The sequence below is a fragment of the Clupea harengus genome, chromosome 4 (assembly GCF_900700415.2).
Source record: "Clupea harengus chromosome 4, Ch_v2.0.2, whole genome shotgun sequence".
In the NCBI taxonomy this organism is placed as follows: Eukaryota; Metazoa; Chordata; class Actinopteri; order Clupeiformes; family Clupeidae; genus Clupea; species Clupea harengus.
This window is the reverse complement of record NC_045155.1, coordinates 11,581,289-11,608,848: the sequence shown is the minus strand read 5'-3', so window position 1 is coordinate 11,608,848 and position 27,560 is coordinate 11,581,289. Positions and strand designations below refer to the sequence as shown.

Sequence of the window (27,560 nt, the reverse complement as noted above, 5' to 3'; positions counted from 1 at the left end):
TTTTCTTGTTTCTTCTGCTCCTTTTGTTGTTTCTTCTCCGCAATTTCTTGGTCTTTCATGGAATGCTTCAGTTGCTTTCTCTGTTCCTCAACTTGTATTTTATTCTGTGTTTCCCTCCACTTGCGGTGCTCGTGTGCCGTCTTCATCAGGGCTATTTCCCATTTGTTCCTTGCCTCCAGTTTCATCTTCTCATCCTTTATTTTTTGCTTGAGTTCAGCTTCTTCTTGTTTGAGTGTCTCATCAAGAGTCCTCTTCATCCTCTTGAGCTCATCCTTCCTGATCTTCCCCTGGCGTTTCACGTGCTCTTGTTTTCTTTTGTCCAGGAACTGAGACAGCTTTTTCTCCTCCTTCTCCTTCAGCCGCATCTCTTTTTCTGCTTTCTTGGCATTTCCCTCATCTCTAGCTTCTCCCTCTTTCTCTGCCTTTCTCTGGATCGTCTGGTCATCTCCTGAAGTGAGCTTCTGCTGGGATTTCTCAAGGACCTAGTAGTATAGGGAAGAGAGCGTTGAGAGACAGATGAAACAGAATCCAGAATAGAAACAGGTCAACAGAAACCAAGATTTTAAAATGTACAGATATAATTGTAGGGAGGATACATTTTAAGTCTGTCTGCATGAAGCTAGAATGTAGTACAACAGAAAATTAAGCATTTTGTACCTCCTTGAAAGGCACCGGTAGCCTTTGAAACATTGCTCGTATGGCATTCAGCTGGTTCTCAAGATCTTTCATGAACTCCAACAAGGTATTGGAAATACTCTCAAGGTCGACCTCCTGGTTCTTCATGAGCTCCCTCTCTTTCCTCTCCTCCTCTAACATGGCCTCCAAAGGAGCGACCATTTTCTCTCTCAGGACACTTACTGTGAGCCCCTCATAAGAACTGTTGCCCAGTTCATTCAGTGTTTGGAGCAACTCCTGGTTGAGAGATAAATAGATGCAATAGATGCAAAAGAAGTACACCATACAAATCTTTTCAATTCTTGATTTAAATAAATTCCCTTCACACCAATTTATTGCAGTTTTCCACCAATCGTCAGAAATATAGAGGAACTTACCATACAGTACTGGCTGTCAGAGAGAATAGGTGTACTGTCCTCTCCAGTATTCTCCTAATAGACACATAGAAATACAATTAACATCAATACACTACTGGCTGTATTTTTATTAACTCATCTCATAGTTCAATGTTGTCTTATTGCAGTTTGTATTTGCAAAAATGTCATAATTACTCACCAGGATAGGATGAACTTTCTGACGGGTCAAGAGTCGTTTCATTTTATTTCCTTTCATTTTCCTTTTCTAAATTGCCCCAGGTGTAATGAGATGTACAGAGTAATCTTCCTACCACCACTAAGACAAGACTCCAGCTCAGATGAAGCCAAATAGCCTAGAATCCAAGTTCAGAGCAATATTTTCATTTAGAAAGGTTTGCTTCCAGTATATGTATAGCTCAAGTAACACAAAACTGAATGGTGTCCTATGTCAACTATAACTATAACTATTACTGTCCTGAAAAGTTTTGTTTTCATTGGATTATATGCCTACATTTTCTACAGACAGTGCAGTTATACATATTAAAGTTCAAAAAAGGATAACTCAATAAGTGAAAACTGAAATTTTCTGAATAAGTGAATAACATCAAGCCTAGTTCATAACTGTTACCAAAAGTGATGTAAAAAAAATAGGAAACCAACACTATTAATTAAACGATGGTTAGTGCTAAATAAAAATCGTTGTTACTTAGATTGGAAAACATACCAGAGAAATATGAATGTCGTCTTCACGATGAGTACAAATAATTGCTTAAAATCATAAGGTGATCCCAATGCTGTGTAAACTATACTGAAATATGTTTCAACTAATATTCAGTCTGAAGCTATACAGCCTTCGAGAATGTCATGATGTCATAATGAAACGTGCTGCATAATTGTGACGTCGTATTGTATTATGCCCAAGTGCATAGCCGAATAAATTCAATATTACTAGTTCTGAATTACTGGCTTATCTACCAGTCCTACAAGTGCCATAGCCTATGCCTTTCTCATTAAAATAATGTGAGGACTCATGGGCTTATTATGTCCTGTATACAGATGTTTAATAAAGGACTAGACACCAACCTATTATTTTCTATAGTGTAACATAGAGAGGCATATAAACAAACCTGTTGTTCTCTGGATAAGGATAGGAATTTGCGTGAGCAACAATGAAGCTACGGTGTTCTCGCAAAAATAGGATAGTCCTACTTTTGTTTTAAATAGAAAGTCCGTTTGCAAGATTATTTTGGTTACTGAGAAATTAGACCACGGTCGTTGAGACTGTATCAAAGTAAATGTGGGAAACGTCTGCACACACACACACACAGAAATACAGACTATTCTGTGGTGTGGAGTTGAGATGTTGCAAGCGCATTTGAAATAGCAGCGGCTGAAACAGCTCGTTAACAGCTCGTTTGATCTATCAAAACCGAAAGGGAATGAGCACCCTAAATTTCATTGGGTACCTTTATGGGAGTAGGCAGTTACCAAGAAATAAATAACAGATTCAAAATCACCATTTATAGAGATTCCATCACAACCAGTAAGCCATATACATCACACCATTACTTTTTTCAGTTAGAAATACAAATACAGCGATAAGAATTTATTTATGATCTTTTTTATTGTGTCAAATCTGTCAGAAAAGAACACACAGTTATAGTTATTATCCATGTACAAATGACCACATGTCCAACAGTAATAAGCATTAAGTTCAAGTCACTTATGCTTGTTTACAGAGTGATTGCTGGTTCTGCTCCCACCTACTTAAATGTTCTTGTACGGGCAAATGTTACCCCCAGGATGCTGCGCTCGTCTAATGAGCGTCGTTTAGCACTGCCGTCTGTGCAAGTACGGCAATCTAGACTATTCTCATTCGTAGTTCCACGTTGGTGGAACGAGCTGCCTAGCACTACCAGAGCAGGGGCGTCCCTCTCTACATTTAAGAAGCTCTTGAAGACCCAACTCTTCAGAGAGCACCTCCCTTCTTAACTTGCACTTACAGCAGGAGGGTACATTCCTGCACTTTTTTTCTATTTCTTATGTCAAATAGTATTTATTGTTACACTAAGTCTGTATTGCTCGTAGCTTGATTGTTCTCTCCCTTGCACGTCGCTTTGGATAAAAGCGTCTGCTAAACGACTAAATGTAAATGTAATAAGAGTATGAACCAATAAATATTTACTACTACACTACTTCTACATTACTTAACCATGCATCAACAGCCTCAGCACAGTTTCACTGAGGACTCAGAGGCGATGTAAAACGCTGGATGTAAGGGCTCTGCAAATATGGTGTCAAACGTGTGTAGGTGTTTAAGTGTGCCAGAGCAGACGCTGAAGAATGACAGAGTGCCGGCTAGCCAGTCCAGATACACTCCTACTCTTCTAGAAAGAGACCCAGATCTGCCTGGAAAGGTCTCTGTCGAGTTGTTGTGCTGGACAGTGAATCTCTCTTGGCAGCACTCCACACACCAGGCTGTCGCACTGCAATCCAGGTTTGCTCCTTTCCTTGGGATGCTTTTATAAGTGGCCCCTTCACGGACGCCATTACACTTCCACTCCACCTCCCAGTAATGCCTTTCGCTGAGACCCTCCCTACACAACACCAGTGGGATGTCTGTAAACCTATCTGGGTGGTCAGGATATTACTGCCGTTTCTTCATGTAGGTCGCTTTCTGAATCCTCATTGACAGGGAAAGATGTCTGTTTGAGTCCAACGTGAGCTCACAGGCATCTGCAGAAGAGATAAAGATATTAAAGAGGGAGGAACTCTATAGCAGACCAATTTCTCTGTGCTTCAGAATTCAGTCGAAAAACAACTCAACAGAAGCTTCTAGAAGTCAATGCTGGCTACTTTGCAGCTACTATGAGTTTGCCATGGAAACTTAAATACATATATAATAAAGAAACTGCCCGTCTGTGCTGGACTGGCAAGCCTTCAGTACTTGCAGCCAACATCTCTCCTGTTCTGTGCTCACCTCTGTTAGCTCTCTGTTTTAAAGCTCCTCCTCATCCATGGAGAATGACTGGAAGGTGGGCCTGGGTATGCCTGGAGTTGCTAACCTACAGTTGGCGGATAGTCAGTCTGCCGAGCCCAAGTTTGCCTCCTCCAGACAAAGAGTGGACAAGACCGTGTTCACCTCCCATCATCTTACCTGTTACCGGTCAGTGCTAAGACTGGATACACATTTACAGTTTCTCTAGTGTCTTTGGTTATTGTGTGGTCCTGTGAGGATCTCTCTCAAATCTCTGCTTTTGTACAGATACCGTGCCCCCAGTGCACCTCCTCTGAGTCCAGAGGAGTCCATCGACACGTTGAGTCTCTCCCACGATGTCATGCCTGGCTTTGCCGTGCTGGGTCTGCCTCACTCAAACCCTGGTAAATAAGACTTTGGGCTGTCCCTCTCTCTCCAGTCTACAGGGGGAGCCGTCTGGTCTGGCCAACATGGCTAGATGGCAGCTGATTGGCGGGGACATTTAAAAAGAGTTCCTGATGTAAGTTGGAGGTCTGCTCTTCTCGGATCTTCTTTGCTTGCACAGGGCGGCAAGACCTTTTTTCCTCAGCTCCCTCTTTAGTCATTTTACCACTACACATACACTATGCTGATCTGCACTACATTGAGCTTTACTTTCTCTTGCCGCCCATTTACTGACTTTTTGTAAGTATTTTTCATTTAATCAGTTAATAAATTACCTTTTTCTTTAATCTTAACTCTGTGTGTTCTCCCCATTTTATGTTATCTCTCAAATCTCTGCTTTTGTAGAGATACCGTGCCCCCAGTGCACCTCCTCTGAGTCAAGAGGAGTCCATCGACACGTTGAGTCTCTACTTCTACCAATGCTTTATCAATATCTACTACACTCACTGCATCCAGCAGGTGCATCTTGGAGAGAAGTTTAAAAGGGTAACGTCCATCCACACTTGCTTGTCTACTTTAAACAAGATATCTGTTACCCAGGTGAAAACGGGTGGCCGGGTGAGTTTCCATGACCCGAAACGACTCGGCTGAGTTCTGCACGTGTCTAGGCAGCATCAAGGAGAACCCAGAGATGGTGTCGTACTCTCCTCCTCCTGCCCATGAGCTGCTGAGCAACACCACAGTGAGGCGTCACCCTCAGAGGGAGGTCAGATAGTACATCCTAAACAACTGGCTGGCAAAAAAGCCCAAACCCCCAGCATGTGTTTGGAATCGGCCCAACCTCTCCCAACCTCCCTCCGCAGAGCGCAGCCCGCTGCGCACACACACAGGCTGGCTCAGGGTAGCTTGCACAGGTCCTCGGGGCTGAAAGGGCATGGACGGATAATGAAACCATGGGCCCCCTGGACATGTAAAAGGCCCCACCAACCCCCCACCTCTTCGAGCGGGCCGGCAAAAATTGTGCGCTCGCAAAACATTACTTAAATCACAATAACTAAATTCACCTGTACCTCAACAGGATTTACAGCGCACATGCACATTTTCTGACACAGCGCATGTACACTCAATTAAAGCCAACAGCAAATTAACAAAATACACAAATAAGAGATACATACTACAAATAAGAGATACATAACTGCGATGTCACACAGAGGCACTGGCTTAGGGGCCCCCTGAGCTCATGGGCCCCTGGGCCTGGGTTCGGTAATCCATCCCTGTGAAAGGGGACCAAGTGAGGCGCACAGAGGGCTACGTTAAACTCTGGTATGGCAGCAGCTACCGACGAACAAGATGGATCAAATTAACCTATATAGCTATCATTGTACTTGTGCAGGACAATGACAGGTTAGGAAGGTGTGATTTGTACCTGAGAAGGGGAAGTCACCACCACGCCTGCTGGTTAAGGCGTGTTTTTCCTACAGCCTTCAGTGTGATCCACACAGTCCATGAAAGGCCATGGCCATGAAATACAGAAGACTTCCATTTTATGTTGCTGATTCATTCATATAAATCACTATGACCCATTCTGTGGTAGGATTTAACATTGACCTACTGCCTACTTTCATTATTACTATCTGTGTGTAAATAAAAGGCGTTGGTGTTTGAGTGAATGTGCAATCATTGATTTAATATATTTAAACAGTTTTCTTCAAATAAACATGCATTCTACAGTCAATGCATTTCTGATCTCAGTGCTTTGATTTTAGTGATAGCTATGACATCTCTGAGCGAGGTACTAAAAATGGATACCCTAGTTCTTCATCTAAGCCTCATCGGTGACTACAGACTGCCAACTATGACAATTTAATGCAACAGCGACATCTAGAGTTCAAATTGTTTAATGCCATGCAGTGTTGCATGTCAAGTCAAAGTTTCATTCACTAAATATGCAATATTTGATCAATATTTTTTTTTTACAGTTTTACATTTTTCAACAGTAGTTTGTTACCTGGAAGATTTATAGCATTGCTAATGCCTGACTGCACCATGTGAGTCACAGGAGAATATTACAGGAGGATCGTCATCAGTGGCCTAATTCCATCCAGGTAGGTAATGGAGTGTAACCGCTAGATGCCTCTATGCACTTTGCATGACAATTTTGCATGCTGAAATTCCTCAACAACTGAAAAGACTTTTCCTATTCTCTTTGACATGTAGTTCTACTGTTCTCAATGTTGTTGTTTTTTGTCAGTGTGCTAAGTACCTTTTGTGCTAATGTTTTAGTAAATATCCAGTATTTGTCTGTTTCATAGTTTTAACTAAGTTTATACTCTCTGAAAGTATCGTTATGAGTATATTTACAAACATTTGTGGTATGTTTTGTGACTATGCTAAAACTGGGGTACTGGCAATAGTGCAATATAATAATGATAGGCACTGCAGTAAATTACATCATGTAGACTATTGATAGGGCACTACTTTCAAACTTGACACATAGCCTACCTGAAACAAAAAAAGATGCCTAGAACTTCACTTATATAGCTCATCTCTAGCAGAACACAGTCAGGGCTTCAGAAATGAAGACTTGATAAAGCGAAAAACAACAAAGGGCTGGATGTTACCTCTGAAATGAAATGAAATTCTTAAAATAAAAAACAAATACAGTGCAAAAAGCTTTTATTATTATTTCAGAAAAAAGTGGCAGCATGAACCCCATATAAGCAAGCCATGTGGTGACAGTGGCAAGGGAAAACTCCCTTCTTTCAGGGAGAAACCATGAGCAGAACCTGACTTAATCGGGGGAGCCCATCTGCTTCTGGCTGGCTGTGGTTTTGAGATGTGGAGGTATGAAAAGGAGAAGGCCTGTGTGCAGAGATGAGGGTTGAAGGAAAGCACAAGCCAGCTTAGCAGCTGTGAGACATGAGAGAAGTGTTGGCTGAAGACTCTAGAAGGGACTGGACCAGAGTGGCCAGGAATGAGCCTTCACAGGAGACCTCTCCACTAGAACGATGGGAACATTTGCATCCACAAATCCACTTGCCTTGGATATTCTGTATTGTACATTATCTTTGTAATGGGTAGCCTATTACCGTGTGTGATTTTCAACTCAGTTTCCTGTGTCAGTGAAGGACACTGGTGATTGTCCTCTTGTCATATCCACGCTGTCATATCCACATCTGCTTACGTCCCTCTCAGAAGCCAGTGTTTCATCCACCTCTTCTTCTGCCCTATAAGACTCTGCTGCCTCCTCCTTCAGTTGCTCCTGCTCCTGTTTTCCCTCTTTCTTATTTCTCCCCCCAAAGAGATTCCATATAAAGCATGGCTTCTTTACAATAGTTATCCTCATTTTTGGTTTCTGAGTCAGCTCTTTCAGTTTCTCTCTTTCTTTTGCTTTGGCTAGCATAATTTCTTTTCGAGCAGTCTGATTTGCTAAGAGCCTGTAGTAAGTCTGTTCGAATCGTTCTTGTTTTTTCTGCCGTTCAACTCTCCATTTTTCTTGCGTGGCAGCTTTCTTCTGTAGTTTTAGTTCACGTTCCTCTCTCTCTTTCTGCTCCTTTTCTTGTTTCTTCTGCTCCTTTTGTTGTTTCTTCTCCGCAATTTCTTGGTCTTTCATGGAATGCTTCAGTTGCTTTCTCTGTTCCTCAACTTGTATTTTATTCTGTGTTTCCCTCCACTTGCGGTGCTCGTGTGCCGTCTTCATCAGGGCTATTTCCCATTTGTTCCTTGCCTCCAGTTTCATCTTCTCATCCTTTATTTTTTGCTTGAGTTCAGCTTCTTCTTGTTTGAGTGTCTCATCAAGAGTCCTCTTCATCCTCTTGAGCTCATCCTTCCTGATCTTCCCCTGGCGTTTCACGTGCTCTTGTTTTCTTTTGTCCAGGAACTGAGACAGCTTTTTCTCCTCCTTCTCCTTCAGCCGCATCTCTTTTTCTGCTTTCTTGGCATTTCCCTCATCTCTAGCTTCTCCCTCTTTCTCTGCCCTTCTCTGGATCGTCTGGTCATCTCCTGAAGTGAGCTTCTGCTGGGATTTCTCAAGGACCTAGTAGTATAGGGAAGAGAGCGTTGAGAGACAGATGAAACAGAATCCAGAATAGAAACAGGTCAACAGAAACCAAGATTTTAAAATGTACAGATATAATTGTAGGGAGGATACATTTTAAGTCTGTCTGCATGAAGCTAGAATGTAGTACAACAGAAAATTAAGCATTTTGTACCTCCTTGAAAGGCACCGGTAGCCTTTGAAACATTGCTCGTATGGTATTCAGCTGGTTCTCAAGATCTTTCATGAACTCCAACAAGGTATTGGAAATACTCTCAAGGTCGACCTCCTGGTTCTTCATGAGCTCCCTCTCTTTCCTCTCCTCCTCTAACATGGCCTCCAAAGGAGCGACCATTTTCTCTCTCAGGACACTTACTGTGAGCCCCTCATAAGAACTGTTGCCCAGTTCATTCAGTGTTTGGAGCAACTCCTGGTTGAGAGATAAATAGATGCAATAGATGCAAAAGAAGGGGATGTGTTCAGACCATTTTAGTACACCATACAAATCTTTTCAATTCTTGATTTAAATAAATTCCCTTCACACCAATTTATTGCAGTTTTCCACCAATCGTCAGAAATATAGAGGAACTTACCATACAGTACTGGCTGTCAGAGAGAATAGGTGTACTGTCCTCTCCAGTATTCTCCTAATAGACACATAGAAATACAATTAACATCAATACACTACTGGCTGTATTTTTATTAACTCATCTCATAGTTCAATGTTGTCTTATTGCAGTTTGTATTTGCAAAAATGTCATAATTACTCACCAGGATAGGATGAACTTTCTGACGGGTCAAGAGTCGTTTCATTTTATTTCCTTTCATTTTCCTTTTCTAAATTGCCCCAGGTGTAATGAGATGTACAGAGTAATCTTCCTACCACCACTAAGACAAGACTCCAGCTCAGATGAAGCCAAATAGCCTAGAATCCAAGTTCAGAGCAATATTTTCATTTAGAAAGGTTTGCTTCCAGTATATGTATAGCTCATGTAACACAAAGCTGAATGGTGTCATATGTCAACTATAACTATAACTATTACTGTCCTGAAAAGTTTCGTTTTCATTGGATTATATGCCTACATTTTCTACAGACAGTGCAGTTATACATATTAAAGTTCAAAAAAGGATAACTCAATAAGTGAAAACTGAAATTTTCTGAATAAGTGAATAACATCAAGCCTAGTTCTTAACTGTTACCAAAAGTGATGTAAAAAAATAGGAAACCAACACTATTAATTAAACGATGGTTAGTGCTAAATAAAAATCGTTGTTACTTAGATTGGAAAACATACCAGAGAAATATGAATGTCGTCTTCACGATGAGTACAAATAATTGCTTAAAATCATAAGGTGATCCCAATGCTGTGTAAACTATACTGAAATATGTTTCAACTAATATTCAGTCTGAAGCTATACAGCCTTCGAGAATGTCATGATGTCATAATGAAACGTGCTGCATAATTGTGACGTCGTATTGTATTATGCCCAAGTGCATAGCCGAATAAATTCAATATTACTAGTTCTGAATTACTGGCTTATCTACCAGTCCTACAAGTGCCATAGCCTATGCCTTTCTCATTAAAATAATGTGATGACTCATGGGCTTATTATGTCCTGTATACAGATGTTTAATAAAGGACTAGACACCAACCTATTATTTTCTATAGTGTAGCATAGAGAGGCATATAAACAAACTTGTTGTTCTCTGGATAAGGATAGGAATTTGCGTGAGCAACAATGAAGCTACGGTGTTCTCGCAAAAATAGGATAGTCCTACTTTGGTTTTAAATAGAAAGTCCGTTTGCAAGATTATTTTGGTTACTGAGAAATTAGACCACGGTCGTTGAGACTGTATCAAAGTAAATGTGGGAAACGTCTGCACACACACACACACAGAAATACAGACTATTCTGTGGTGTGGAGTTGAGATGTTGCAGGCGAGCAGAGAGCAAGCGCATTTGAAATAGCAGCGGCTGAAACAGCTCGTTTGATTTATCAAAACCGAAAGGGAATGAGCACCCTAAATTTCATTGGGTACCTTTATGGGAGTAGGCAGTTACCAAGAAATAAATAACAGATTCAAAATCACCATTTATAGAGATTCCATCACAACCAGTAAGCCATATACATCACACCATTACTTTTTTTCAGTTAGAAATACAAATACAGAAGAATTTGTAGTATGAATTTATAAATGTATTTATAATCTTTTTTATTGTTTCAAATCTGTCAGAAAAGAACACACAGTTATAAGAATTTTTTTATAACCTTTTTTATCGTGTCAAATCTGGCAGAAAAGAACGAATGATGGTGCACCTTACCCAGATGCATAGTTATAGTTATTATCCATGTACAAATGACCACATGTCCAACAGTAATAAGCATTAAGTTCAAGTCACTTATGCTTGTTTACAGAGTGATTGCTGGTTCTGCTCCCACCTACTTAAATGTTCTTGTACGGGCAAATGTTACCCCCAGGATGCTGCGCTCGTCTAATGAGCGTCGTTTAGCACTGCCGTCTGTGCAAGTACGGCAATCTAGACTATTCTCATTCGTAGTTCCACGTTGGTGGAACGAGCTGCCTAGCACTACCAGAGCAGGGGCGTCCCTCTCTACATTTAAGAAGCTCTTGAAGACCCAACTCTTCAGAGAGCACCTCCCTTCTTAACTTGCACTTACAGCAGGAGGGTACATTCCTGCACTTTTTTTCTATTTCTTATGTCAAATAGTATTTATTGTTACACTAAGTCTTTATTGCTCGTAGCTTGATTGTTCTCTCCCTTGTACGTCGCTTTGGATAAAAGCGTCTGCTAAATGACTAAATGTAAATGTAATAAGAGTATGAACCAACAAATATTTACTACTACACTACTTCTACATTACTTAACCATGCATCAACAGCCTCAGCACAGTTTCACTGAGGACTCAGAGGCGATGTAAAACGCTGGATGTAAGGGCTCTGCAAATATGGTGTCAAACGTGTGTAGGTGTTTGAGTGTGCCAGAGCAGACGCGGAAGAATGACAGAGTGCCGGCTAGCCAGTCCAGATACACTCCTACTCTTCTAGAAAGAGACCCAGGTCTGCATGGAATGGTCACTGTCGAGTTGTTGTGCTGGACAGTGAATCTCTCTTCGCAGCACTCCACACACCAGGCTGTCGCACTGTCATCCAGCCGGTTTGCTCCTTTCCTTGGGATGCTTTTATAAGTGGCCCCTACACGGACCCCATTACATTTCCAATCCACCTCCCAGTAATGCCTTCCGCTGAGACCCTCTCTACACAACACCAGTGGGACCAGTGTAAACCTATCTGGGTGGTCAGGATATTGCTGCCGTTTCTTCATGTAGGTCGCTTTCTGATTCCTCATTGACAGGGAAAGATGTCTGTTTGCTGTGTCGGAGTCCAACGTGAGCTCACAGGCATCTGCAGAAGAGATAAAGATATTAAAGAGGAAGGAACTCTATAGCAGACCAATTTTTCTGTGCTTCAGAATTCAGTCGAAAAACAACTCAACAGAAGCTTCTAGATGTCAATGCTGGCTACTTTGCAGCTATTATGAGTTTGCCATGAAAACTTAAATACATCGGCTGCTTACATTTTTGTGGTCCTGGTTTCAACCAGTGCTCTGAACAATTCTTGATGCTGTGAAAAAAAATTGTGGCAAGAGACAGGCATAAAAAAAGAGAGAATAATAAATGAATCAATTTGGTGAATTTTAGAGAGTCTAATTTCTATGTAATTATTAATAAGACAATCAGTAACACTATAAACAAAACACACTTCAGTATCTCCAGTTTGCAGTTTGAATCTCTCTGTTTTGCAGTGAGAAGCTCCATCCCAGCATTTCCAAGATTATTATTCTGCAGGTCCAGTTCTCTGAGTTGAGGCTGAGATTCAACAACAAATGCCAGAGAGAAACAGCCTTTCTCTGAGATGAGACAGGCAGAGAGCCTGAGTGACAGAGGGGGAAAGGACACAAGGGACAGGGGAGCACAGAATGAGAAAGGGGAAGAAATATTTACATGACTCACATTGACTGATGTTGTTCAAATTTGACCTTCTCAACAAGCAACTTGTCTATATGTCTGTGGAATGCTTTGATCAGTTAAGAAGGCAGCTGGTTTGTTTAGGTATAGGGATAAACATGTCAGTAGAGAGATCTGTTCATTCTGCATGGCCCCCTTATCATTACCTCAAGGATTTTTACACGTTGTTCTATGTACAACACAGTTAATACCATAATGGACAGGTCAATAACAACCACATTTTGAGCTGTTTAATAACAGTGCACAGGACGGTGATGAAACACAACATGTATTTAAGGACACAACTCCTGTTGTAACAAACAAGTCAGAAGATGGTAGAAATCATCTATTGAAAAGTAAGCACAAACATCTGCAAAACAAACAATGGCTGATTAGAATCTATAACTTCTACTGACCTTAGTATCTCTACATTACAATGTGGACTCTGTAAACCCGGGCAAAGTAGCTCTATGCCAGCATCCTGCAGATCATTGTGACTGATGTCCAGCTCCATCAAGTGGGAGTTCATGCACAGGAGATTGGCTATTAGTTCACAGGAACCCTCAGTAAGGTTGCAGCCAGACACTCTGAGATAAACAATGAAAATGACAGAAATGAAAAGGACAAGTAAATATATGTCATCACATACCAATTCAGTATTATAACAAACACGGTCAAGTAAGCAAAATGTCTTTCAATGATTCATTTAGAACTATAGGAAACACCTAAGAACCTTTCAGAACTGTAAGGCTGTGCCTTAATTCATAATTTAGGTGGCACCTGAGCTATAGGACCAACCAAGATATAGTGTTCTACAGTCTTCAGAAATATTTTGGAATGTTGTGGTAATCAAATTGGAGGCTTTTCATTAACAATTACATTTGTGCAAGGAAGTTTGACTAGGGATAGGAGGAATACAGGAGACAAATCAGAGTGTGTGATAAATGAAAGAGGTAATCTACATTTCTAAACTTGGAAGATCTCAATAAAAGATAAAAACTCCACTGATCATGCAGAGTCCTATCTCTGTATATGGGAAATTCCAGTGGTCATGCATAGATCTAGCTCTGTAAATGGGAAATTCCAGTGGTCATGCATAGATCTAGCTCTGTAAATGGGAAACCAATTTGACAGATCTCTGTATATCCATCCACGGTTGAGTTATGGGTCTCTCCCCATTCGTTTTGATAGGAGCCCAGTCTTGCATGACTAAAATAAATGCTCTGAGGCATTACTGAGATGGCAGCTGAGTTTTTGTTGTTTTGTTGTTTTTGACACCAAAGCCTGTGATATATTTAGCTTAAACCATTCAATTTCTTCAACTTTCTACTGTACCAACTGGCCATCTGTGTTCCCAAAATCGAGCTTTTGACTTCACAGATTTCTTGTGACAAAGGTTAACACCTGAACAAAAGTACTTTTGAACTATTTACTTTCAGTCCTCTGAATTTGTAAGTTTTTTATGAACTACATAAGTAACACAAATAGGTATTTATGTCATGATCTGTGAAAATGTCTTTACCTTAACACCTTTAGTCTACAATGCTCACTCATCAGTCCATCACTGACCACATCCTTTATGGAGCTACTCAGGTCGTTGTTGCTCAGATCCAACTCCGTCAAGTGTGAGTTTGGTGAATGAAGAGCCGAGGCCAAAAAAACACAGGACTTCTGTGACAGTTTGCAGCCAGCAAGTCTGGGTAAATGGTATACAGAGAAATGTTTAATTGTGCAAAGATGAAAAGGTAAACAAATACTACTGCTTTGCTTCTTTTCCTCATCACCAGTTAACTGATTTGTTGACCAACAAACTGTAATGGCGTATGTGTACTTGGCTTATGTGTACTTTTTCCTTGAAAAATGCCGACATATTGCACATTCTATAATTTGCTTTAATCAATGCTATCAAAAAGCATTTGTCTTTGAAAATAAAAAATCACCTCAGTGTCTCCAAGTTACAGTTTGAACTCTTGAGAGAGACACGGAGTAAGGTTTCTCCAGAATCGTGTAGGTCATTCCTTCTCAGGTCAAGCTCTTTCAGTGCATTAGGAAGCTGGAGAGCAGAGGCCACACTTTCGTAGGAACTCTCGGTCAATTTACAACCAGCAAGTCTGTAAAAATTAACAACAGAGGGGAGAACAATGCAGCAATGGGTATATAATTATATAATAATGGGTGCAAAATCACAGTTACAAAGAATGAACAGTAAAGTATGTTTTTACACTATTGCATTTCAGCTAGTTACCCCTACTGAGCCTCATGCAAGTGTGGACAAGCCCACAAGCAATCTCTTGCCCAACCCCAACTCACACTCAGACCTTTAATGAATTAATTTAATTTTACACTTCTTTCAAATTACTGTAAACAAAATTCCATACTGCAATGTGTCCGCACTGAACTCCATTGGAAACTCACAAAGCTTTTCTGCAGCTCCTCACTGCTGGAACCAGCCTCCTTCGACCCTCCTCTGAAGTCTTGTATTCGCTGAGGTCAAACTCTTCCAGTACCTCCTCAGACACTAGAAGCATGTATGCCAGCACTGAGCAGTGTGCAAGTGTGAGCCGTTTATTGATTCCTTGCCCCGACTTCAGCAATCGTTGGATATCTTCTTGAATAGAGCTATCGTTCATTTCAATCAAGCAATGTAAAAGGTTGATCCATCTTTCAGGAGAGATGTTGGGCCTCTGCATGCGTTTCAGATTTTGGATGGCTTTTTTAATGCTGTTAGAGTGACACGTTGAGTTTGGCAGTATGCCTTGGAGGAGCTTCAGATTTGACTCAAGGGAAAAACCATGAAGAAAGCGGACAAATAGATCAAGGTGTCCATTACGACTTTCTAAAGCTTTATTCATGGCAATCTTCAGGAACTCATCCAGGGGTAAATCAGGCATAGATGTAGACTTCTCTTTGAGGAAAGGTTTCAGTTTCTCTGTGTCCTTGAATACATAGCAGCAGAAGACATGGAGGGCAGCTAAGAACTCCTGAACGCTCAGATGTACAAAGCAGTATACCTTCTTCTTGAAGATTGCAGACTCCTCCTTGAAGATCACAGTACACATCCCAGTGCTAAGAGAGGTATCGACATCAATGCCACATTCTGTCAGGTCATCTTCGTAAAACATGAGATTACAGTTCTCCAGATGTTTAAAAGCCAGTTCAGCCAACTGCAAGATGATTTCTTTGTGAGCCTTCAGGAGTTCCTGACTATCTGTCTCAATTCCATTGTGGTACTTGTGGTTTTTCATCTTGGTCTGAATCAGCAGAAAGTGTGTAAACATCTCGGTCAAAGTTTTGGGTCCTTCTTTTCCATCATCCTTGACCAGTATTTGCTGAAGAACTATGGCTGCAATCCAACAGAAGACTGGCATATGGCACATGATGTGGAGGCTCCTGTAGTCTTTAATGTGCGTCAGGATCTTGTTCGCTTGAATTGGGTCATCAATTCTCTTCTTGAAGTATTCTTCCTTTTGTGAGTCATAAAACCCTTGTACTTCTGTAACAAGGTTGATGTACTGTAGAGGGATCTGACTGGCTGCTGCTGGTCGTGAAGTTATCCAGATAAAGGCAGAGGGTAGGAGAGCTCTGCAAATGAGGTTTGATATCAGCATGTCCACTGTCGATTTTTGTCTGTCATTGTGAACCATTGCTTTCCCGTGGAAATTTAGGGCAAGTCGACTCTCATCCAAACCATCGAAGATGAACAACATACCAAGTTTTGGTATTCTTCAGTACCCAAAAGCTTTTCAAGCTCTGGATGGAAGGCAAGCAGAAGCTCCCGGAGGCTGTACATCTCATCTTTGACCAAATTCAGCGCCCTGAAAGGAAGCGCAAAAATGATATCTAGACCTTCATTTGCTTTCCCTTCTGTCCAGTCAAGAATGAACTTTTGAACTAAGCACGATTTCCCGATGCCAGCAATACCCTTGGTGAGCACAGTCCCACTGGATTCTTGCTTTCCAGATAGGGCCCCTAAAATGTCATTGCAACTGATAAACGTGTTTTCAGTCTTTGGGGCTGAGAACGCTGGCTCTATCTGCCAAACCTCATGTTCATTATTCACTCCTCTGCTCTCTCCCTCTGTGATGTACAGGTCAGTGTAGATCTTGTTGAGGCATGTTGGAGGCCCTGGCTTGATGATTCCTTCTGAAATATGTTCAAATGTCCCCTTCAGAGTGGCTTTATGACTTATTAAAACTCCTCTTGAGGAGTCAGTGTCATCTGTTGACATACAAACGTAACAAAATCTTATAACCTTTCAAATGGAAATTCCTTCAGCTGGCATACAGCTGAGCTTAGCAGCATTTCTTCTGACCAAAGCCTGTAAATAGTGCATTCATATTCAGTAACAAAGATAAAAACGTTTTCAGAAAACAAAGTGAAACCCCACCTATATGTTTGATTTTTTTGGTAGAGGGGAAATCATCAGTTGTCGTCGTTTTCTGTTGATGCTGTGCTGAATAGGTCCTGCTTCTCTTTCCATATTTGTGATAGGAGTCTTCTGATGTTGGCGACATGGCCTCTCCACAAAGCTCCACAGAGCTGTGAATGATGTGGTCCTGTGAAGTTTGCCCACCTACACCCCTGGATAGAAAATTTGTTGAACAAATATGTTCAATTACAGCTGACAACTACAATTTAACTGTAAGACAGCTTTCACACTTTGTTCCAGTTAAAAAAAACAATAGTTTGAACCTTTTGGTTGTTAGAATTGTCTGGAAATAAGTCTGCATTTTTACCAATGTAATACAGTCAAAAATCACATAGCAAAGGAAAACCTTCTGGTTGACCGTCTTGGTTAGTTTTATTCTTCCGTAACCATACTATTGGATTTACCTGAAGTCAGAGACTGATGACTCAGAACTACATTTTGGAGGTTCTCTCATAGAGTTATCAGTCTTCACAGAAAGAAGACTGGGAGTAGGAGATTCTGATCTGTAAGAAACAAACAAACAAACAAAATTCAAACATTTTTGACCATCTTGGTTAGTTAGTCTTCTGTTACCATACTATGTGCCACCGTTGGATACTATCAATCTCACAACTACATCGCCTGGAAACCTTGTACCAGCACCTATTGGATTTACCTTAAGTCAGAGTCTGATGACCCACAACTCATTTTTGGAGGTTCCCTCATAGAGTTATCAGTCTTCATAGAAAGAAGGCTGGGAGTAGGAGATTCTGGTCTGTAAGAAAACAAAAACTCAACCATTTTTCTATAGGTTAGAATGAAAATTACAAAAATGACTACGCACATCTGAAATGTCAAGATATTGTGGGCCTAATTCAATGAAACCCTGAGAAAAGCAGGTGCCCATTTGAAAGACCCTATGAAGTGCACGCTAGGACGGAACCTGGTGACGTCATATTATATGTTTATAGTCATGGCATAATGTTTTTATTATACGGCTCTTCAGAATGTTCCAAAAAGTTCTGTTGATTTGAATGGGCCATCCCAACGTTCGCAGGTGAATATTTCCTGATATTCACCGCTGCGAAAAGATATTGACCGCTGTCATTGGCAACGGGTTTTGTGCTTCTAATTCACATCTTTCATATCATTCCGCAAGTAATCCGGTCATCTAACGTAACAGACTCATTGTAATTTGAAGTCAGCAAGTAATGGGTTGCTACGCAACACCTGAAACTTAAAAGTTCTATTTGCTTGAAGAACTATTTATTTCTTAGCGGAAATCATGAAACGGCAACTAAATCATTAAAAAGGGGTATTTGAGGAATTTATTCTATCGTTTTTTGGCAAGTAACCGTATAATAAGCGGGACAATACATTATCCCTTACTTATAATACGGGTAGATTAAATCAAGCATTCTGATTGGTTGAGAGTGAGACACGGGGTGTACTGTATTAAGCCATAATGTACTGTACACCTGTTTACATTTATCTGAGCGTTCCATATCAGTGCGCACTCAAAATAACGGTAGATTTTGCGCGACCATTAGTTGTCATTTCAAGCTTGATCTAGCAAGGAGACCTGGGATGTTTTCAGACGACGCACAAATTAATGTCGATCTCCTAGCTAATCATCAACAAACTTTTGGTGCTAGGCTAACAAACGTGATGTTCTCAATGCTGTTTGTCTGTTGCATAGCAACAGCCACACCTACGGGGACTATTTTCTCTAGGCTACTGTAATAACAAAGTTTGGTGGCTACAACTATTTTGCACTGAAAGGCAGCTTACTATTTACTTACTATTTATAATGTCGCTGGCAACCGAGACAAGTATGGGAGGGAATAAGGGCAATCTCGGACTACAAAGGGACTGCGTCACCCCCCCCGTCCAGCTGTGCTACCCTGTCTGAAGAGCTGAATCAGTTCTATGCACGGTTCGACAGGGACAACACTGGTCAGCTGCCTCTGCCCCTACCCTCTGACGCTGCTGCACCCACTCTGAGCCCCCACGAGGTCAGACTCTGCTTGAAAACCATCAACCCCAGGAAAGCGGCAGGACCAGATGGTGTGGCAGGCCGCGTACTAAGGAATTGCGGGGACCAGCTGACAGAGGTTTTTACAGACATTTTTAACCGCTCTCTAGCCCTTTCTCATGTCCCCCCATGTTTCAAAGCATCAACCATCATACCTGTGCCAAAAAAGACTGCGGTCACATGCCTGAACGACTATAGGCCAGTGGCTCTCACCCCCATACCTGCTAAATGTTTGGAAAGGCTGGTCATGAAGAGGCATCACACCAGCTTCCTTTGACCAACACCAATTTGCCTACAAAGCGAACAGATCTACAGAGGATGCAGTAGCCCTGCTGCTTCACACTGCACTGGAGCACCTGGAGCTAAAGAACACTTACTGTACATCCGTATTCTATTTATAGACTACAGTTCTGCTTTCAATACGATCCTTCCAGGCAAACTCATCTCCAAACTTCAGGACTTAAACCTCAGTGCTACACATTAACTGCCACAGCAATTTTAATTTTTAGCTGTCTGTTGCTGCCTCTACTGTCTCGTTGTTTTTGTGACAATGACAAATAAAGTACTTTGAACTTTGAACCGTATTATAAAAGCAATAAGGTACTCGAGGCAGTACTGTATCGTCAATAATGTACTGTTCAAGGGTTTGACGCTATGCGTCGGGCCTAACAACACCCTTAAACAGTACATTATGGACGATACAGTACTGCCTCTCGTACCTTATTGCTTAAGTATTGCATTCAGGGAAACTCTCTCAGTGACAGTGGTTGTGGTGACACCGTCAACCTCACTCTTACTCAGAAATTTTGGGAAAATACAGAAAACCCTGGAGACCTTGCACCAGCATGATTCACCATAAATTCACCTTGAGTCACAGTCTGATGATACACTGATACATCTGACCATGAGCATGAAAGGTAAGTATGCAACATCCATGCATGAGGTCCCGTATTTTTGATCGTTCAAAAAGGACAAAAAACATTTAATGTCACGTGCTCGTGCCTTTGAACCATTCTAAACCAATCTAAAGCCTCATGAAAGCTGCACTCAAGGTAGCAGTACATATTCAAACTGACCAACAACCATGCGTGCTCTGTCAATTTGCGTATGTGTTGAAGAAGGAGTGAAAGTGTTGGCTTTCACTGCAAATCATTACCAGTACTTTAGAAGAGTTGTCTCACTGTTAAGTCACATCAAATCCAGCAAAACTACCCTGTCCTCAACTAAATAGTACACTGATGATATAGTTAAATGACATTCAGTTCACCTATTTAAAACCACAACAAACTAACACCACAAGGCTATACTTGATACTATAGAGGTGGCCTGTGATAGATGAACATGGTTATAATGAGGACTTCCTAAACATTGACTTAAAACCACAACTCAGAACTTTCAGCACTTAATTCAGTTGGGATAAAATGGTGGAAATCTCAGTCGAAAGGCAGCTGAGTGCATTCAGTTCTGTCTTCACTGTATCCAAATCGACTTACTGTCTCTTCGCATTACATCTGAGGACACATAAGACCACACCAAGATAGGCTAGATATAGAAATATAGGTACAACAATAAATAGTATAGAAAATAAATAGAGTATGTATAGAAAATACATTTTTCATGATTTACCCATATAAAAGAATGTTGAAATGTATATGAATATGAGAGACACAATTACTTTCTTGGACACTGTACAAACTATCCTTAACAGTCAATATTTAACATTTGGCACGGTGAAACTCCAGGGCAGAGATAATGCTTTAAACCATGAAGATATTTAGACAAAAAACGTAAATTAGAGACCATTCATCTCTACTTTCACAGAGGGGTTGCATGAACAGTAATCGTGCTATGATAGTACTAGGATTGGGTTTGTTTCAGCACATAGAGCAAAGCATAAAAGGAATTATATGATATATATTGGTCTTACCTTGTGTAATGGTTCAGTATAGAGGACACCGATAATATTTGAATGTTAGCTACCAACGTTGTACAGCAGTTTTTTGTAAACCCGTAAAACCTGGTAATCATTAATAAGCACTTCCGATTATAATTTGAAATTAGTCATATTTACTTTTTAAACAACATTTATAGTTGTAGCTGGCTAGGCTATCAAATGACAACCTCGATGTTTGTTGAGCCATCCTTAAGAAATACGTCCACAAACGCTGCATGTTTATTTGATAAGGACAGAGAACTCAAAGAACTTCCACACAATTGATTTCCGCTGTCACCATCTTTCCCCTTGTTTACAAAGGGCTTTAACTGAAAACTGCTTGTAAAAATTGAAATCCTTCTGTAGGCCTAAGAAATAATTTCAGAGACAGACCGGTTCTGAACTGAAACAGTTTATTTCTCCAGAGCCATCCAAAACATAGACCCTGAGGGTGATAGTGGAGCTTTTTTGTTGTTGTTTCCGGAGCTGATTTTGCATTCCCTTGCGATACTTTAGAATTACCCTGCAACGTATACAAAATGTATTGCGAGTGAACACAAAAGTAGCTCAGAAAAAAAATCACCCCCATAAAAACACTCTTAAATGAATCAAAGATTCTTCTCAACTCCCGCCAGAATCTGCTTAAAAAAAGCAGCCTATCAACTCCCGCCTCCAAACAAAGCAGTGTGGGAAACGTAGTCAATACCAACGATGAACGAAGATTAGAAAAGGACATACAAGTTCTTACACTAGCATGACGTGATTAAACGGATACTCTGCGTTAATGTAGGAATTCGAGAATGAATGTAGCTGCTCGATTACAATAATGCTCAACCCCTACTTTGACATGCATGAGACGTTTTGCAAGCGCTATAAGTCAGTTGAACGTAGCCTGTGAGAACACAGTCGTGCCGACTGTAACGGCCTTTTCACCAACATTTTGAGTAGGATTGCCAGGATGGTGACAGATCTTGGCTGTGCCATATCATAATCCTGCGGCCAGACTAATTCAAAGTTGTTTACCTTTAAACAAAATAGGTTCAAGTAGTTGACTAAAGAACACTTGCTGTTGCAAACCCATATATTATCGTGTCATATTAGCTAGATTAGCCGTCATTTAAAATATTGTAGTAGCCTACCCATATTCAAATATTGATTGGCTGATGTAAACAACTTATTTCTATCTCTTTGCCTCTCTATTATGATTCTCTTTAACCCCCCAAATATGGTTATTTACCACAGAATGTCTCCAGGATATCGTTTCACGGTCGCGGTGCTGCTGGCATTAGACATAAATTGTGTTGCATTCGCTTACCTATTTCCCGGTCGGCGACTAATTTCGGCCCCGCCCAGCCTGTTGAAACGACTGCGACATCATTTTCATAACATTCGTTGTGTGAACAGGAAGCCTTTCAATCCATCTGCATGGATTAAAACAGTTACTCAAATGCTGCCCTATGATTAGGCTACTATCCGAACGTCATGGCTGCCAAACGCAGAAGATAAATAGGCTTACAACTATCTTAAAACAAATAAAAACTCCCTCAAACTCCACTCAACATCTGTCAATAGTAGGCCCACGGTGGTACTAGAGTGCAAGACACAACAACAACAAAAACCGCGAAAACAAAAACTTGTATAACCTGGGGAGCAGGGGTGCCATGTCAATGTTCCGAAAGCCCAGTATTCCGAGAACTCGGTATTCCGAAAATATGCTAATTTGTATATATACCCCGACAACACAAAACTCATTAGTCCGACAGCCAACTGTTCCGAAAGCGCAGAGGCAGGTGTTTGCCCGTCTCCTAATAAAGTTGGTGAAACAAATGCAACATTCGCTGATTAGCCTACCTCTTGTTTCCAGCAAGACACACACAACACTATCCAAAATGGCATTGCATTGAAGAAATCAGGCCTATGATGTGCATTGCGCATGCATGCTTTGTCAGTGCTTGACAAGATCTGCGTAATGTCCTGCGACAATCTGCCGGTGATTTCCTTTGCACGAGTGCCCTATATTCAAAACCAGAGTAGGCTAAATTGACAAATATTGCCTAGGCAAAGTTATATGCGTGATAGCCCGGTGAGCGTCTCCGCTCCGCTGCGCAAACTAAATGCTGTGTGTGTTTTGTGCCACTTAAAATATTTCTAAATTATGCCAGGGGGTGCAATGCACCATGGTCGGAACAATGGCATTTCGGAACAGAGGGTTTAATTTTGTCGGAGTAAAAATATTTCGGACTATGGTAAGTGACTAACCCAGATAAGTGAACTCAGAGCGTTGACTGTAGAATAGGCTACAGACTGTATTCTACAGTCATTGATAAGAGTAAACCTTATAGTAGGTGCTCCATGGCTTGGCTTCATTCTCCTAGCAAAACCAAGGCTCTTACATGAGGAGATTTAGACTCAGGACTTTAGTTCAGTTAACTTATCCAGAGATAAGTTAGATAGGCTTCTTTGGAGTGAAAACAGTCAGTAAATGTGAACTTTCATCACTATTTTTTACTTGTTTTATAACGACAGCCTATCTGAAATGTGACAGAAGGCCTATTGTGTAGCATAAAATATATACTTTGAATTATATATATATATATATATATATATTTAAAAAGAAAAAACAAGGCCTGGATTTTACTTTCTTTCACTCAAGACAAATCTAGCAGAAACATGATTCATAATATTCTTCCCTTTTGGATTGATGTAGGCTACTGAGATTTGTTTCCTATCAATCAGTCACGTTTATGAATGTGATTGCTGGCACGTAGTATTACCTCTACAATTAAATTAAATCAATCAAACAATTATTTCAGGCATGAATTAAATAACATAACATTTTTCAATGTCTTTATTTTTTATTTTGATTTTCGATGTTGTGATTTCTTTGTGTGTAGAAAACGATGGCAGCCTGAAACCCATAAAAGCAAGCCATATGGCGATACTGGCAAGAGAAAACCAAATAGGGGGAGCCCATCTGCTTCTGGCTGGCTGTGGTTTTGAGATGTGGAGGTATAAAAAGGAGAAGGCCTGTGTTCAGAGATGAGGGTTGAAGGAAAGCACAAGCCAGCTTAGCAGATGTGAGACATGAGAGAAGTGTTGGCTGAAGACTCAAGAAGGGACTGGATCAGAGTGGCCAGGAATGAGCCTTCACAGGAGACCTCTCCACTAGAACGATGGGAACATTTGCATCCACAAATCCACTTGCTTTGGATATTATGTATTGTACATTATCTTTGTAATGGGTAGCCTATTACCGTGTGTGATTTTCAACTCACAATAGTATCTATATGAGCGTGAACGACACTGATGATTGTCCTCTTGACATATCCACGCTGCCATATCCACTTCTGCTTACATAACTCTCAGTATCATTCCAGCTTTCATCCATCTCTTCTTCTGCACTATCAGACTCTTCTGCTGCCTCCTTCTGCAGTTCCTTCTCCTCCAGTTTTCTCTCTTTCTTCTTTTCCCCCCCAAAGAGATTCCATATAAAGCATGGCTTCTTTACAATAGTCATCCTCATTTTTGGTTTCTTAGGTTCTCTTTCTTTAGCTTTGGCTAGCATCATTTCTTTTCGAGCATTTTGATTTGCTAAGAGCCTGTAGTACGTCTGTTCAAATCGCTCTTGTTTTTTCTGCTTCTCAGCTCTCCATTTTTCTTGCATGGCAGCTTTCTTCTGTTGTTTTAGTTCACGTTCCTCCCTCTCTTTCTGCTCCTTTTCTTGTTTCTTCTGCTCTTTTTGTTGTTTCTTCTCCGCAATTTCTTGGTCTTTCATGGAACGCTTCAGTTGCTTTCTCTGTTTCTCAACTTCTATTTTATTCTGTGTTTCCCTCCACTTGCGGTGCTCGTGTGCCGTCTTCATCAGGGCTTTTTCCCATTTTTTCCTTGCCTCCAGTTTCATCTTCTCATCCTGAATTTTTTTCTTGAGTTTAGCTTCTTCTTCTTTGAGTGTCTCACCAAGATTCCTCTTCTCCCTACTCTGCTCATCCTTCCAGCTCTTCTCCTGATGTGTCATGTGCTCTTGTTTTCTTTTGTCGAGGAACTGAGACAGCTTTTTCTCCTCCTTCTCCTTCAGCCGCATCTCTTTTTCTGCTTTCTTGGCATTTCCCTCATCTCTAGCTTCTCCCTCTTTCTCTGCCCTTCTCTGGATCCCGGCTATAATTTCCTTTTCGGCCTCAAGCTTATGGCCAACTACGCTGGAGGCAGCAGGATTGCTGTCAGTCACATCAAACCAAGTAAGAGACGCCTCACTATGAGCAGAGAGGGTTTCCAGGTTTTCCTCCGAAGACACACTCAAGGAAGAGAGACTATAGGATAGAGGAGAGGGTGCAGGAGCGGGAATGTTGACCTCATAATCAAACTCCATATATTTGTTACTGGAACCCAGTGAGGAAACCTCCAGGTCTATGTCATGAGTATAGATATTGGCTGAAGTCTCAGCTCCACGTGGGAGTGGAAGGGAGGGAGAGACATAAGGTCGTGGCAGGCCTGCAGTGAGTTTCTGCCGGGATTTCTCAAGGAACTAGTGGTATGGGAAAGAGAGAGTTGAGAGACAGATGAAACAGAATCCAGAATAGAAATAGGTCAACAGAAACCGATCCTTACAGAAAGTATTTTGGTTGTAGTATTGATATGAAATCCAACCAATCCATTGTGTATTAAACAATATTTTGTACATTATTTAAGGGATCAATTTTATGTCTGCATGAAACTAGAATGGTGTACAACAGAAAATTAAGCATTTTGTACCTCCTTGAAAGGCACAGGCAGCCTCTGAAACTCTGCTTGTATGGCATTCAGCTGGTTCTCACGATCTTTCATGAACTCCAACAAGGTTTTGTAAATCCTCTCAAGGTCGACCTCCTGGTTCTTCATGAGCTCCCTCTCTTTCCTCTCCTCCTCTAACATGGCTATCAAAAGAGCGACCATGCTCTCTCTCAGGAAACTTATCATGTGCCCCTCATGAGAACCGCTGCCCAGTTCAATTAGTGTTTGGAGCAACTCCTGGTTGAGAAAATAAATAAATGCAATGAGATTAAGCTGCAGTTTCACTACATTTGATCAAACTACACATCAAAAGCCCACACAGGACTGGAACTACACAAGACAGACACTAATGGCAAGTGGGGAGAGGGTAAAACTACTTCTGCTAATGTCTATGAGGGAGAATAAGAAGGGGATGTTTCCGGACCATTTAAGGACACTATATAAAACTCACTTCATGCTTAGAAGGACTATTCACCCTTGATATTAATTTCTTACAGTTTGCCACCAATCATCACAAATATATAGGGGGGCTTACTTACCATGCAGTGCTGACTGGCAGAGAGAATAAGTGTACTGTCCTCTCCCTCATTCTCCTAACAAACACATAGAAATACGATTAACATAATTTACATGACTGGCTGTGCTTTTATTATCAACTCATCAGAGTATCCATATTTTTGTTGTTGTTGTAGTTTGTATTGGCAGAAAGTTCATCATTACTTACCATGGCAGGATGGACATTCTCGCTGGTAGAGATTCGTTTCATGTTGTTTTTTTAAACACTAGTCTAGGTGGAGATGGTACAGGGGAATTGGTTTAATCTGCTGCTCTGACTCAAATTTAAATGAAGAATTTGGATAAAGACGAAAACAGCCTGCATGCACAGATTAAGAGGGATTTTTTAAAGTATTGCACCAATTAGGAATCAATAAATAAACTTCAAGCCTATTTTACAACTGTTGCAAAATAAAAAAATACATACCACTGAAATAGAAATAGCTTATTTGCGAGGAGAGATGCTCACAAACCATACAGTCATATCGACACTGTGAATGAATTTTCAACTGATGATCATTCTGATAAATATAGCTTTTGGAATTGTGACATCGTATGCTAGTAACGCCATAAACATCACTGATTGTGACGTCATATTGTCCAATTAAACTAGTCACCTAGATGTTAAAATGATGTTGGAATGCATCGATACGTTTCTGCCATCATCAGGCTAATGCAATAGCATATGTGTGTATTATTAAAACATGTTGACGACTCGTTGGCTTATTACCCTCTGTGTATAGGCCTGGATATTTTCAAGAGAGGACCATATTATTTTGTATGACCAGCTTGAGAAGCAAATAAACAAACCTGATGTTCCCCAGATTAGGCTTTCGTTTCGTTTTCCAGGCTTTTTCAAATCAATGCAGTAGCTTAAATACACTAAACTTCATCAAAACACATAGCATTATAGTGTTGCAGCATGCATGGGGACTAGGCTGTTATGAACAAAGTGAAGTAACGTAACACTGGCGCCAGGGGCACGTTTTCGTGAAATTGTTCCAGACTTTTTTAAATCAATGCAGTAGCCCAAATACACTAAGCTTCATCGAAACACATAGCATTATAGTGTTGCAGCATGCATTGGAACTAGCCTGTTATGAACAGAGTGAAGTAGCGTAGGTGAGCTGAGTTGTTGCAGACGCAGAGAGAAAACAAACTCAAAGTAAGCAGTGAACAAGCACTGGACTGATGAAACGATATGCTAATATAGCTGCATTTCTCCTGCCAAACCTACAATTATATGCTCATAATTCTTTCTCTCATGGCCTACACACTCACTTTTTTTTTTTTTTTTCCGCCGGGCTACTTGGTGCCCATCTTGAAGGTATTTAGTTGTTAGGTTGACACTTAAAAATCTGTGAGAGGGGTTACAATGTTCGGAATGCCCAGTATTCCAAAAACT

General features: G+C 40.8%; 2 protein-coding genes across 3 annotated transcripts; both read right to left on the bottom strand.

The window, feature by feature from the left end:
• Positions 1-6,755: 6,755 nt before the first annotated feature.
• Positions 6,756-9,996, bottom strand: LOC116220202 (trichohyalin-like). Its single transcript, XM_031565528.2, has 2 exons — positions 8,604-9,996; positions 6,756-8,428 (listed from the first exon to the last, which is right to left on the bottom strand). Exons 1-2 carry the CDS (start codon positions 8,781-8,783, stop codon positions 7,499-7,501), a joined length of 1,110 nt encoding a protein of 369 aa, XP_031421388.1. The 5' UTR covers positions 8,784-9,996; the 3' UTR covers positions 6,756-7,498.
• Positions 9,997-11,178: 1,182 nt separating this feature from the next.
• Positions 11,179-17,918, bottom strand: LOC105898910 (NACHT, LRR and PYD domains-containing protein 12-like). 2 transcript variants are annotated; one of them, XM_042707636.1, is made up of 10 exons: positions 17,542-17,918; positions 17,291-17,389; positions 16,845-17,038; positions 14,873-16,675; positions 14,398-14,568; positions 13,980-14,153; positions 12,874-13,044; positions 12,213-12,383; positions 12,028-12,074; positions 11,179-11,855 (listed from the first exon to the last, which is right to left on the bottom strand). In XM_042707636.1, exons 4-10 carry the CDS (start codon positions 16,162-16,164, stop codon positions 11,335-11,337), a joined length of 2,547 nt encoding a protein of 848 aa, XP_042563570.1. In that variant the 5' UTR covers positions 16,165-16,675; positions 16,845-17,038; positions 17,291-17,389; positions 17,542-17,918; the 3' UTR covers positions 11,179-11,334. The 2 variants fall into 2 exon arrangements, with proteins under 2 accessions (XP_042563570.1, XP_031422106.2); XM_031566246.2 differs by having other exon boundaries at positions 17,291-17,918.
• Positions 17,919-27,560: the final 9,642 nt, after the last annotated feature.